Consider the following 12,785-nt stretch of genomic DNA (forward strand, 5'->3'; position numbering starts at 1 on the left):
TATTACCCTTGATTTAATTTAGATATTTTTATAATTAAATAAATTTAATATTTAATTATTTTTTAATAAAATTAAATTAAATTAAAAATAAATATAAATTGGCACCTTATAATTAAATAAATTTAATATTTAATTATTCTTTTAATAAAAAAATAAAAAATAAAAAAACTGGCACCCTTTGAGCGAAGTGCCCACATTAAAGATAAAATTTATGGATCGTAAATATTAATCTTAGATTTTGTTCTACAAATGCTAATTAGAATTTTTATCCGTAAAACAAACAAAAACATCTATGAGAATGTTTCTCTCTACATTTTCCTAAAATTTATAGATTCACCAAACAATTGCAAGGATTTTACGAAGCTTCCATTCACTGCAACCTCAACGAGGTAGTCGACGACGACAAATTAAGCAATGGCACACAGCTCGTGGCTTGTTAAAGCGATATGTCAAAGCTCTTGTTAAAGCGATATGTCAAAGCGATATCCAACTATTGACAAACACCATAAACATGCACATATGCATGCATTCGTACTGATCATATTCATCACTTTTAGCTAACTACGTACTATATATTCATCAGTTACAATTTCCTGCATCTCGTCACCTTCAGAAAAATAACAGCAAGCAGATGTTTCTTTTTTGCAGTATATCGATCGATCGATCTCTCATCACGCTTTGAGCACCAAACCATCAAAAGTCACCTTCAGAAAAATAACAGCAAGCAGATGTTTCTTTCTTTCTTTCTTTCCTGCATCTAGCTCCCACTGTAGATTACTAGATTTCTAGATGATCCCTAAATAAATTTCAAAAAGTAACAATATTAATCAGAATGTATATGTATAATAGATGCAGAATTAACAAGAGAGAATAAAATAGAAATCATCTAATAAGTTCAATTCAAAATGACATTCATCCAACAAGTTAAAGAACACAAGTAATCAAACTAGACTAACTGGAAAAAAAAATACTCTGCCAATAAAACATGTTCATCAATAAATTTTTGAAATGTGGAGGCAGCCCAGGTATAATTAAGCTTTAGTTAGGGGTTCTTGTAATTTGCTAATTTAGTCTAAGAATTGATTTAAGACAAATTACAGTAAATTACATAGATCCCTTTTACTAAGGCCTAGTAACAGTTAGCAAACAGTCCTTCCCAACATGCCTAGTCGAGTATTCATGTTGTCTAGACAAACTAATTTAGTTAAAGATCCGATTCACATTAACAAAAATGAATTATAACTTCAATGATGTTGCTACTATAAAATTTAACAAAAATCTTAATAGGATTTATTCATAACAAGAAAGAAATAAAATAATTAATTTGTATATTGACTAGGCAAGGAAGCAGATTACTTTATCTTATTTCTGCCAATGGTGACAGCATAAGCTTTCTAAATTTCTAATGAAATTTTCTATTGTGGCACATCCCAAGTCAATATTGCATACTTTGTATATGGCATACTAGCATGGTATAGATATATTGCATCTCATATTTTTCTATTATTTTTGAACCCAATCATTTTAATCATTTTTATACTATTTTTTGAACAGAATCACTTGAAATTGAGCATGTCAACAATGCCAATAAAGGTAATCTCCTAAATCAAGCACTATAATGTGCAAAATCTAATACTGAATGGATGGTAAGAGTTAAACAAGATACTTTATTATACCTTTTGAAGTTTCTTCAAAATAGAAATCCAGCACCAATGATATTGTTCTGTGTAGGGTTCGTAGATTCAGAAGATTTTGCAGAAAAAGGACTTGATATATCAGGAGACACAGCTTGAACACCACACATACTCTGTGTAGCAGCAACCTGACATAATACACGAGTTAGCATACCATCTGACAGTATGTAGAAACAATTAGTTAAGAGCCTAGGTGATGATAAAAAGTTTGTCATTTGTCTACCTTGGCATACCACTCCTAAATACTTAATAATGGTCAATATGCATATAAGACATGGAAACAAAGAACCTAATCAAGAACTAAGACCAGATCAATAAAAAAAAACATGATTTTTTTCCGCAGATCTCAATCAACCAATTACTAAATACAAATCTGCATGCCATGTTGCTATTACACGAGTAGAATTCAGAGTTAAACTACAAAAGGACCTCTATCCCCTGTCCCTCTGCTTTGGTGTGTTTGTAGAGTAGAATCACAGAATCATTTTTTTTCCTTCTATTTTTTTTATGACAATTCCCATTCACACGAAAATTTGCATGGAAACCTCAAGGCTGTTACATTGCGTTATCCAACTGCACCAAAAGCATCGACCATTTAGATAAGATCTGCTATAAGGTGAGGCCTAGCTCAAATTCAGAATAGGTAAATAATAATTATCATGGTACAATTCCAAGAACCTATTCTCTGGCAATAATATCTCCACCAAAACGAAGTAAATGAAAGTATGATGATGTCAAAAATAAAAAAGAAAGATTGAAACCTTAAATACATACAGAATAGGTAAATAATAAAATTTTGAAATGTGGAGGCAGCCCAGGTATAATTAAGCTTTAGTTAGGGGTTCTTGTAATTTGCTAATTTATTCTAAGAATTGATTTAAGACAAATTACAGTAAATTACATAGATCCCTTTTACTAAGGCCTAGTTACAGTTAGCAAACACTCCTTCCCAACATGCCTAGTCGAGTATTCATGTTGTCTAGACAAACTAATTTAGTTAAAGATCCGATTCACATGAACAAAAATGAATTATAACTTCAATGATGTTGCTACTATAAAATTTAACAAAAATCTTAATAGGATTTATTCATAACAAGAAAGAAATAAAATAATTAATTTGTATTGACTAGGCAAGGAAGCAGATTACTTTATCTTATTTCTGCCAATGGTGACAGCATAAGCTTTCTAAATTTCTAATGAAATTTTCTATTGTGGCACATCCCAAGTCAATATTGCATACTTTGTATGTGGCATACTAGCATGTTATAGATATATTGCATCTCATATTTTTCTACTATTTTTGAACCCAATCATTTTAATCATTTTTATACTATTTTTTGAACAGAATCACTTGAAATTGAGCATGTCAACAATGCCAATAAAGGTAATCTCCTAAATCAAGCACTATAATGTGCAAAATCTAATACTGAACGGATGGTAAGAGTTAAACAAGATACTTTATTATACCTTTTGAAGTTTCTTCAAAATAGAAGCTTCGTAGTTTTGAAATCCAGCACCAATGATATTGTTCTGTGTAGGGTTCGTAGATTCAGAAGATTTTGCAGAAAAAGGACTTCCTCGCCTGGAATTGGAAGCAGCAGTAGGTTTCTTGGTCTTCCTCGCCTGGAACTCGGCAAGCTCCTTCTGCAGACGGGCCGCCACGTGCTTCTCCCAACGCTCGGCCTGTTTGGCAAGGCCTGCTGCATCTTCTTCCTCAGCCGCTCGCTCCCGCTCCTCTAAATCAGTTGCGAGCTTTCTCCGCTTGGCATTGAAAGCCGAGTCTCGAAGGATTCGCTCGCGGCGAGCACGAAGGCGGGCGTCAAACACGCGGCGAGCAGCATCATCCTTGAGAACCTCGAAGGAGGTCTTGAGTCGCTGGAAGTCGGCGGTGGCGTTGGGGTCGTCGGGTCGTTTGTCCGGATGGCGGATCCGCGACTGGTTGCGGTATGCCTTCTCGATCTCCTTTAAGGTCATCTTCGCACCCTCTTCGCCGGAAGGAAGACCTAACACGGCGTAGTGGTCAACGTCCTCGTCCGATTGCTGCGTACTGCGTGTTCCGACCATGATTCCTTCGTTTTACGGAGTTGAAGACGAAGCAGGGCTCGGCCGAAAATTGGGAATGGCGCAATTAGGTATTTTTGATAAGCTACAGTGTTATTCTTATTTTATAGGCTCGAAAGTAATTCAGTTGGGGTTTGGAAAGTTTTTCTTTAATTTACTGTTATTCTAAATTATACGGATAGGGATAGGGTTTGGAAAGTTTTCTTTAATTGACCGTTATTCTAAATTATATAGATAAAATACAAAAATAAATATTAAACTTAATTATCTTTTGAAAAAAAATCTTTATTAATAGTTTTTAAAATTCTAGTTTGTTTTTTTTAAAGTTTTTTTAATCTATTTTCTATCATTTTAAAATAAATTTTAAAAATATTCAAAATTGCAGCATTTCTAAAATTCTATCATTTTTAATCTAATTTAATTATTTCCAAACTCTATCCGTAATTCAGTTTGGGCTCGAAAGTAATAATAGATAGCATGAAAAATACAGCATGAATGTACACACTCAATTGCATGGATGTGGATCCCACTGTATGTCAATGGAACCCATTGCATGCAGTGTGTCATGCTACATTCATGCTACAATTTTTTATGCTACCTATCATTATTTTTTCTGTCACACGCACAAAGTTCAATTTGGGTTTGGGAAGTTTTCTCTAATTTGCCATTATTCTAAATTATACGGATAGGGTTTGGAAAGTTTTCTCTAATTTACCGTTATTCTAAATTACATGGATAAAATACAAAAATAAATATTAAGCTTAATTATCTTTTGAAAAAAAAAATCTTTATTAATAGTTTCTAAAATTCTAGTTTGTTTTTTAAAGTATTTTTAATCTATTTTCTATCATTTTAAAATAAATTTTAAAAATATTCAAAATTTTATTTTATAAATTATAGGGAAAATTTATTATGCCCCTCTCAACTTATCTTATATTTTTACCTTATGCTATTTTTTTTTCTTTAGGGACAAAAGGAAAGGAAATAACTAATAGCAAACTTTTTAGTTGATAATTTTTATTTGTCTTCTCCTCGATAACAATCTTATTCAAAACACACAAATTCTTCCATCCTCCTCTTTATTATTTTTGTTCAAAAGTAAGTAATTGATTCTTTTTATTGTTTTCCTTTATCAATTTTTAAAAAGAAAACTTCATTTGCTTAGATGATTTTTTTTTCATCTAAATAAAAAGCTTTATTTTATTATTTTTTGTTTAAAGAAAAGTTGCCTACGAATACAATAAACAATACATACTTAATTAAGGATAAAATGTGGCCTCTCGGAATTAATAAAAATAAAAAGTGGGTGAAAAATAATTGGACGTCGGGACAAGGTTGAGGTCTGGTCAATTAGGTCGACTTGGATGAATGTTAGCTACCACATTTGACTTTTGGTCAAACATTCACGGCGGGCGGCACTTCACATTATTCACGTGTGTTATTTCTTTCTTGCAGGATTAAGGCGTGAATTATTTTTTGACTCGGCTTGGACCATTTGAAAATAAGGATGCCAATTATTTTAAATAATAAATTATATAAAAATAATTATTAAAAAGGTCATCGTGGATAAATTAAATCAATAAATTTAATATTCACATAGTTAGTAAATTTGTCCATGCCAATCCACAGAGAAATGGCGTATAAAAATGTATGCTCGGGGACCTGAGCTTCAGGCTATCAAACACATCAAATGACTATTTTAATGAAAATAAAATATTATATTATATTAGAGTATATATAAAAATAAAAAATAACATTAAAAATTATACAAAAATTTCATAAATCTCAAATATTAATTAAATACAAAATCAAATCTCAAATATGGATTAAAAAAATTTCATAAATCTCAAATATTAATTAAATACAAAATCAAGCTCAAATTTCAATAATATAAGTTCATCCACTCTTCTATTTTTTTTTAAATTTTTTTTGTTACTATGACAATTAAAATATATTTACAAAAAGTTTTTGATAATTTTTTATAATTGAAACAATAAAATAAAATTATCATTTGATAAATTATGCTTTTAAATTTATTTTATAATGTTATTTATCGATTTTTAATCATCACAGTCATTTATATTTTATAAACTAAGTGTGCCTTTTTAAATTTAAAAGCGGTTAAAATTATGGCCGTCAATTTGGATTAGGTTCGCCGGGTTGATCCGCCCCGCCAAGAAATTTAGATGGATTGGTTGCAATTTTATCAATCCATTTTCAGATGAGTTTAGATGGGTTGACGCGTCTAGGCTCATGACCCGCATGGATTGGCCCGCGGTGGCCTTGAGTTGGCCTGTGGATTAAGAAAGTTTATTTACTTATTTTAAAATTTTAAAATTAAGATAAAAAATTTAATTAGGTTTGATCTATTTAAATTACAATTCAAGTTTAAAAATTACAATTAAAATTTAAAATTTTCAATTTAATCAATTTAAATTATAATTCAAAGTTAAAATTTTTAATATTTTTTAACAGACTCATGGATTGACCCGTCTAATCTATAATCTGCTTAGAATTAGATAGAATTAAAAAAAATTTAATCTGTTAAATTGATAAGTCGGTTAGTTTCATACCACTATATTATATGAGTTCGTTATAAATTAACCCAGATAAAAAAATCTCGCATCTTTTTCCCACAAGGATATTCGCCGTGGTTTTCGACGTAGCCCTAGTTCAAATTTGTCCGTTTCCGGCACATTCACCATCTTCAACTCTGTGATTCCTTCGTTTCTATATCCGGTTTCACGTCATGGTCGGAGGTCGTAGTACGCAATCGGCTGATGACGAGGACGTTGACCACTACGCCATCCTATGCCTTCCTTTCGGTGAAGAGGCACTACAAAAAAAATCAACAAATACCAACGAAATTAGCGGCCGATTAAAATTCGATCGCTAATTTAGCGACCGACTTTTAACTTTGATCGCTAAATAGCGACCGATTAGAATTCGATCGCTAAATTAGCGATAAATTAGCAACAGAAGTTAACATTCGGTCGCTACATTAGCAATCAAAATTTAATAGGGTCGGTAATTGTAGGATTGTATGACGAGGAAGAATTTAGCGATGAAATTTTAATTCGGTCATTAATATTTAGCGACAGAACTCTAGTTCGATCGCTAATTTAGCAACCGAAGAGGAGTTCTGTCGCTAATTTAACGACGAAACTGGAGTTTGATCGCTAATTAGTGACTGAGCCGGTGTTCGACCGCTAATTAGCGATCGAAATGGCGTTCGATCGATAATTTAGTGATCAAACCGGCATTCGGTCGCTAATTAGCATTTTTTTATGGAATCCTCACTCCCAAACCCGAAACACACGCTCCTCTTCTCTTCTGCCGTCTCTTCCGAACCCTACACACGCTCCTCTTCTCTTCTGCCGTCTCTCCTTCTCTAGCGGGATCTCCTTCTCAGCACGATCTCCCTTTCCAATCTCCTTCTCCGGCATGATCTCCTTCTCTGGCAGGATCTCCTTCTCCGAATTTCAATTCGATCGCTAATTTTAGCGACCAAAATATATTTCAATAGCTAAAATTAGCGACCGAAATAGAATTCGGTCGCTAAAATTAACGATTGAAATCTATTTCGATCACTAAAATTAGCGACCGAATTTGAATTCGATCATTAATTAGCGATCGATTTTGAATTCGATCGCTAAATTAAATTATCTTAAATATGATTGTCTCTGTAATTTGTTAGGCATTTGAGCCAGAAAAGAGAGGAACTTCATTGGATAAGGAAAGGAAGTTGAAGGTATCTTGGGAGACTAATTTGGGAGACTATATTGCTGTAATGTTGCGAGAGCTGTTTTAGAGGTTTGGTGGTGTAGAGGATATTGTGATCAGGACAAAGGAATAAAAAAAGAGACGTTTTGCGATCGTTGTCATGTCTTCTAAAGAAGCTGTAGTGAGTCTTTTTTCTTTATTTTTTTAATTTAAGAAATTTATATTTGATTTGTTGAGAGATACAGTAGAATGAATAATCATGAAATGCTATTACTATACTAGTAGGCATTTTTCTTTTGAGGAGTTTATTTATTTAGTTTGGTACCCTCCTGTTACGTGGTTAGGAATGCAGTTAATATCTTATACAGTTAGACTTTTGCCAAGAGACTACTCTTTTATATGTTCAATTCATTTAAAGAAATGCACCTCTTTTAAATATTAATGATAGAATTAGCGATTGAAATTTTAATTCGGTCGCTAATTTTAGTGATCGATTTTGAATTCGGTCGCTAATTTTAGCGACTAAATTCTATTTCGGTCATTAATTTAGCGACCGAAATATATTTCAGTAACTAAAGTTAGCGACCGAAATAGAATTCGGTCGCTAAAATTAGCGACTGATTTCTAATTTGATCGCTCTTGATTGACCCATCTAATCTATAATCTGCTTTGAATTAGATTGAATTAAAATTTTTTTAATCTGTTAAATTGATAAGTCGGTTAGTTTCATCCCACTATATTATATGAGTCTGTCATAAATTAACCCAGTTAAAATCTTACCTCTTTTTCCCACAAGGATATTCGCCGTGGTTTCCGACGTAGCCCTAGTTCAAATCTGTCCATTTCCGGCACATTCACCGTCTTCAACTCTGTGATTCCTTCGTTTCTATATCCGGTTTTACGTCATGGTCGCAGGTCACCAATTGTATATTCTATTTTTTATTTTGGTACCAAAACAAACAGAGGAAATAGCATAGTATTGTCCGATTCGTGAGGATACATAGAAGTATAAATGTACTTTTTTTCGAAAGAATAAGGTCTTCTTTTGTTTAGATTACTAGATATTTTATATCTATCCTTTGAAAAAAAGAAGACCATATTCTCTATTTTTGATAAAAGAAAATTTCTATCCACTTTTTTTGGAACTTCTTTTCCCCATAGAGATATTGAATGGAACGAGCTATTATTGGTGCTACTGTAATTTTTATAATTTATGCGCAAATGCCCATCAAAAGTAAGTAAATACACGCGAAACATATAAAATGCAGTTAATCCTGCTGTGAAACAAGCTATTATTGCAAAAATTGGTGAATACAACCAACTCTCATTAAGAATTTCATCTTTGGACCAAAAACAAGCAAGAGGTGGAATACCACAAATAGAAAGTGTACCTAATAAAAAAGTAGTTCTTGTAATTGGAACATATCTTTTTAAACCGCCCATCAGAATCATATTCTGACTTTTATCTGGTGAATATCCAACAACAGGTTCCATTGAATGGATAATGGCTCCGGATCCCAAAAATAATAAAGCTTTAGAATAGGCGTGAGTAAGCAAATGGAATAAAGCAGCTCGATAAGAACCTAGACCTAGAGCTAACATAATATAACCCAATTGAGACATTGTAGAATAGGCTAAACTTCTTTTTATATCTGTTTGAGCAAGAGCCAAGGTAGCTCCTAATAGTACTGTTATTACACCTATTAAAGAAATAATATTCATTATGTAAGGTATGGATATGAAAAGAGGAAGAAGTCGAGCTACAAGAAAAATTCCCGCTGCTACCATGGTAGCAGCGTGTATAAGAGCCGAGATAGGAGTAGGTCCTTCCATTGCATCAGGTAACCATACATGAAGGGGGAATTGCGCGGATTTAGCAACTGCACCGAGGAATAATAAAAAGGCACACAAAGTAGCAAATGAAGAACTGACCCCATTATTGTGTATCAAGTTATTAGTTATTTCGAACAAATCCCGAAATTCAAAACTACCAGTTATCCAATAAAAACCTAAGATTCCTAATAATAAACCAAAATCCCCTACACGATTAGTTACAAAAGCTTTTTGACAAGCACTTGCTGCAGTCGGTCGTGTGAACCAAAATCCTATTAATAAATAAGAACACATTCCCACTAGTTCCCAAAAAACATAAATTTTTATCAAATTTGAACTGGTAACTAATCCCAACATAGAAGCATTGAAAAAACTCATATAAGCAAAAAATCTTAAATATCCTTGATCATGGGACATATAATTGTCACTATAAATAAGAACCATGATTCCAACAGTAGTAATTAGTATTGACATAATCGAACTAAGTGGATCGATTAAATATCCGAACTCTAAGGAAAAATCATTATTGATGGTCCAAGACCATAGATATTGATAGATGGAACTTCCATTTATTTCTTGAATAGATAAATTGGCTGAAAATACCATAGCTATACTTAAGAAAAAAATACTAGGAAAAGCCCATATACGACGAATATTTTTTGTTGCTGTCGGAATAAGTAGAAGCCCGAATCCTATTGACATAGTAACTGGAAGTGGAAGAAAAGTTATTATCCATGCATATTGATATGTATGTTCCATAAAAAAAATTAAATTTTTAATCATTCTACTAAAACTGGAATAATACAATATTCCATCCTGGTAATTTATAGGCATATTATATAATATAGTATATTAAGGAAATAATTCGAATATAGATAGTACGATCCGTACTTTAAATTTAAATTAAAAAATAAATAAGGTTATTGTTATCAAGTAATCAAATATCTTAGTTAACAGATTAACTACTAATTTAATTCGAATTGTAATTTCAATTATGGGTATGGCACTCTTACCTTAATCAATTAATAAAAAACAATTTCCTTCCTTTCTTGTACTTGTATTTTTTTTTCTATTAGTATTAGTTTATCTTGACTATTAGAATACACTAGTACACTTTGTGTGTATTGAGCAGAACCGTTTGAGGTCGTTCAATTTATACTGACTATATAAACGAACTAGACCTCAGTTAGTATGGATGTGCATGCTCTTAATTTCGATATAATAACAAGCATATATACTTAGTATGTATTTCTTTAATTCATCAAAGGGTGAGATTTATTCGTTAAATCAAAAGGTCGGATGAGTTGGGAGATAATGCTATGTATATGGTGTGTTGTTGATTACAGAAGGAAACTGTGTCCTAATCATGTCTTGTACTTGTTATATCCTGTATTTGCATACGTGTGTTATAATAATTAGATTTAATTGTTATCTTGTTTCTGTTGCGCACGTTTGCAAAACGTGTAAACATGCACAACGCAACAGGGCGAACATCTAACAAGGAAGACATCTAATTCTTCTCATTTTTCATCCTGCGATGCTACTAAATGCAAACATCTTCCAACTCAAGTGACTGGAGAAGTTCCAAGAAGGGTGCGCTGCGCTTAACGACTTCCGGATCGATTACACGGGAGGTTTCTTTGTAAAGTCTTACTATTTTGCACTTGCGTTTTATTATATTATTGGATTGTAAGAGGAGTTTCTCTACTTGAAGTAACATCTGGGCGCCAAGATGTTACTTCAAGCGCCCGAACGGTCCGCCCTTGGATGGTCCAAGCACTCAGATTAAGAAGAATCGACCCTGATAAAGATCGAAGAGATCAGATCAAATTGGATCGGATCTAGGCGCTTGGAAGAGTCTATATAAAGGCTTGAATGTGCACCATAAGGAAGACATCTAATTCTCCTCATTCTGTCATCCTACGGTGTTGCTAAATACGAACGTCTTCCAACTCGTGCGATCTGGGAAGTTCCAAGAAGGGTGCGCTGCGCTCAAGGACTTCCTCATTGGTTACACGGGAGGTTTCATTATGAAGTCTTACTATTTTACACTTGTGTTTCATTATATTATTAGACTGCAAGACAAGTTTTCTTCCATTCTTGAAAAAGTTGCGGAAAGGATGCCAATAGTAAACGAGCGTCTTCCCGTGCATGACTTTGCACGTACTTATTGATGCAGGGAGCACCATATGATCGAATCCTAAGTTTTGATAATGACAAAGGATTCAAGTTAAGTCTGTTAAGAGAACTAATGAGCTAAACTAAGTGTGCAAGTAGCACAGGAAAGCCCTAGTAGCAGCTAAGCATAGGAAAGCCCTAGTCAGAAGCAGTGGACATGGATGTTCTGTTCAGGAAGGCTAGGCAAGAAAGTTCTAGTCAGGAGGACTAGGCAGGAAGACTTGGCATATCAGAGCACCAAGTAGAAGACTAGGCGGATCTGGAGGACCAAACGTCTAGCGGTGGAAGTCCTAGGGATCGAGGATAGAGGCTAAGTAAAAGTCCAATAGATCTAGAGGATTGGGTTATCAAAAGATAAATTCTTCCCAAGAGGAGTGGGTGAGGACGCATTCCCGGTGAGGGGAACAATAGGTCGATCTGACTTAGAGTTTCACTGAAAATCAAAAAATCAAGAACAAAATAATTTGCCAAAACTATTTCTTTCCTATCACTTTTGTGTTTTGTACTAACTTATAATGGAGTTTTCCTTATCTGGATCCAGGCAACTAGACATTCAGGGGCCCGAATTGGTTCCAAGTGATCGGACGTCAGCGGAACGAGGCCAGCGAGGTAGTGAGGTGGAAAAGTCCCAATGGTAGGAGCACCTCAGCCTCCAGCGTCCAGAAAAGTTCTAGGCACCTAAATTATAAATAAGGCATTACATAATCAAAGTTGATTCGGAACTACTCTTCTATTCCATGATGTGGACACTACTGAAGCATGTTTCTATGTCTATCCCAAATATCACATAGAGACTCTCTTTTATTTGTTGGAAATTTGGAATCTGATTTCTTAAAGTCATGGCTTTCCTTAGTGGGAAGAACTTCTTATGAATTTTCGTTCTAATTGATCCCATGACCTGATGCTTTGGGGAGGCAGGGAGTGCATCCAATCTTTAGCTGAGTTGCAGAGACTGAAATGAAACAATAATAACCAAATAAACTCAGCTTAAACTCCTTCGTATCTCACCGTATTACAGTATCTGTGGAAGTATATGAGATGAGTGTAAGGATTCTCGGCTTCAATTCCCTTAAATTAGATCTCTTGAATTTTTGCTATAAGGCCTAGATTAATCTCGAAACTTGAAGCAAAAATCTGTGGTAACACAATGGGATCTAGTGTCCTTCCTGAGATTGGCAAGGAGTAACTCTTCAGCGGTTTATAATCCATCCTCGTGATTTCCTACATAAAGAGTAGAGAAAAAATGTTTAGGTTTCTCATTATGTAATTCCATATGAATAGTAAAATGAAATAAAA

The 12,785-nt window shown here is 33.6% G+C and overlaps 1 protein-coding gene across 1 annotated transcript; it reads right to left on the reverse strand.

Annotated features, from left to right (window-relative positions):
• Positions 1-352: 352 nt before the first annotated feature.
• LOC141812626 (uncharacterized) lies at positions 353-3,812 on the reverse strand. Its single transcript, XM_074700637.1, has 3 exons — positions 3,162-3,812; positions 1,677-1,822; positions 353-796 (listed from the first exon to the last, which is right to left on the reverse strand). The coding sequence occupies exons 1-2, from the start codon at positions 3,756-3,758 to the stop codon at positions 1,691-1,693; spliced, it is 729 nt and encodes a 242-aa protein (XP_074556738.1). The 5' UTR covers positions 3,759-3,812; the 3' UTR covers positions 353-796; positions 1,677-1,690.
• Positions 3,813-12,785: the final 8,973 nt, after the last annotated feature.

Source organism: Curcuma longa, chromosome 19 (genome assembly GCF_044706935.1).
Source record: "Curcuma longa cultivar G26 ecotype Majalengka, Jawa Barat chromosome 19, ITB_CL_G26_1.1, whole genome shotgun sequence".
In the NCBI taxonomy this organism is placed as follows: Eukaryota; Viridiplantae; Streptophyta; class Magnoliopsida; order Zingiberales; family Zingiberaceae; genus Curcuma; species Curcuma longa.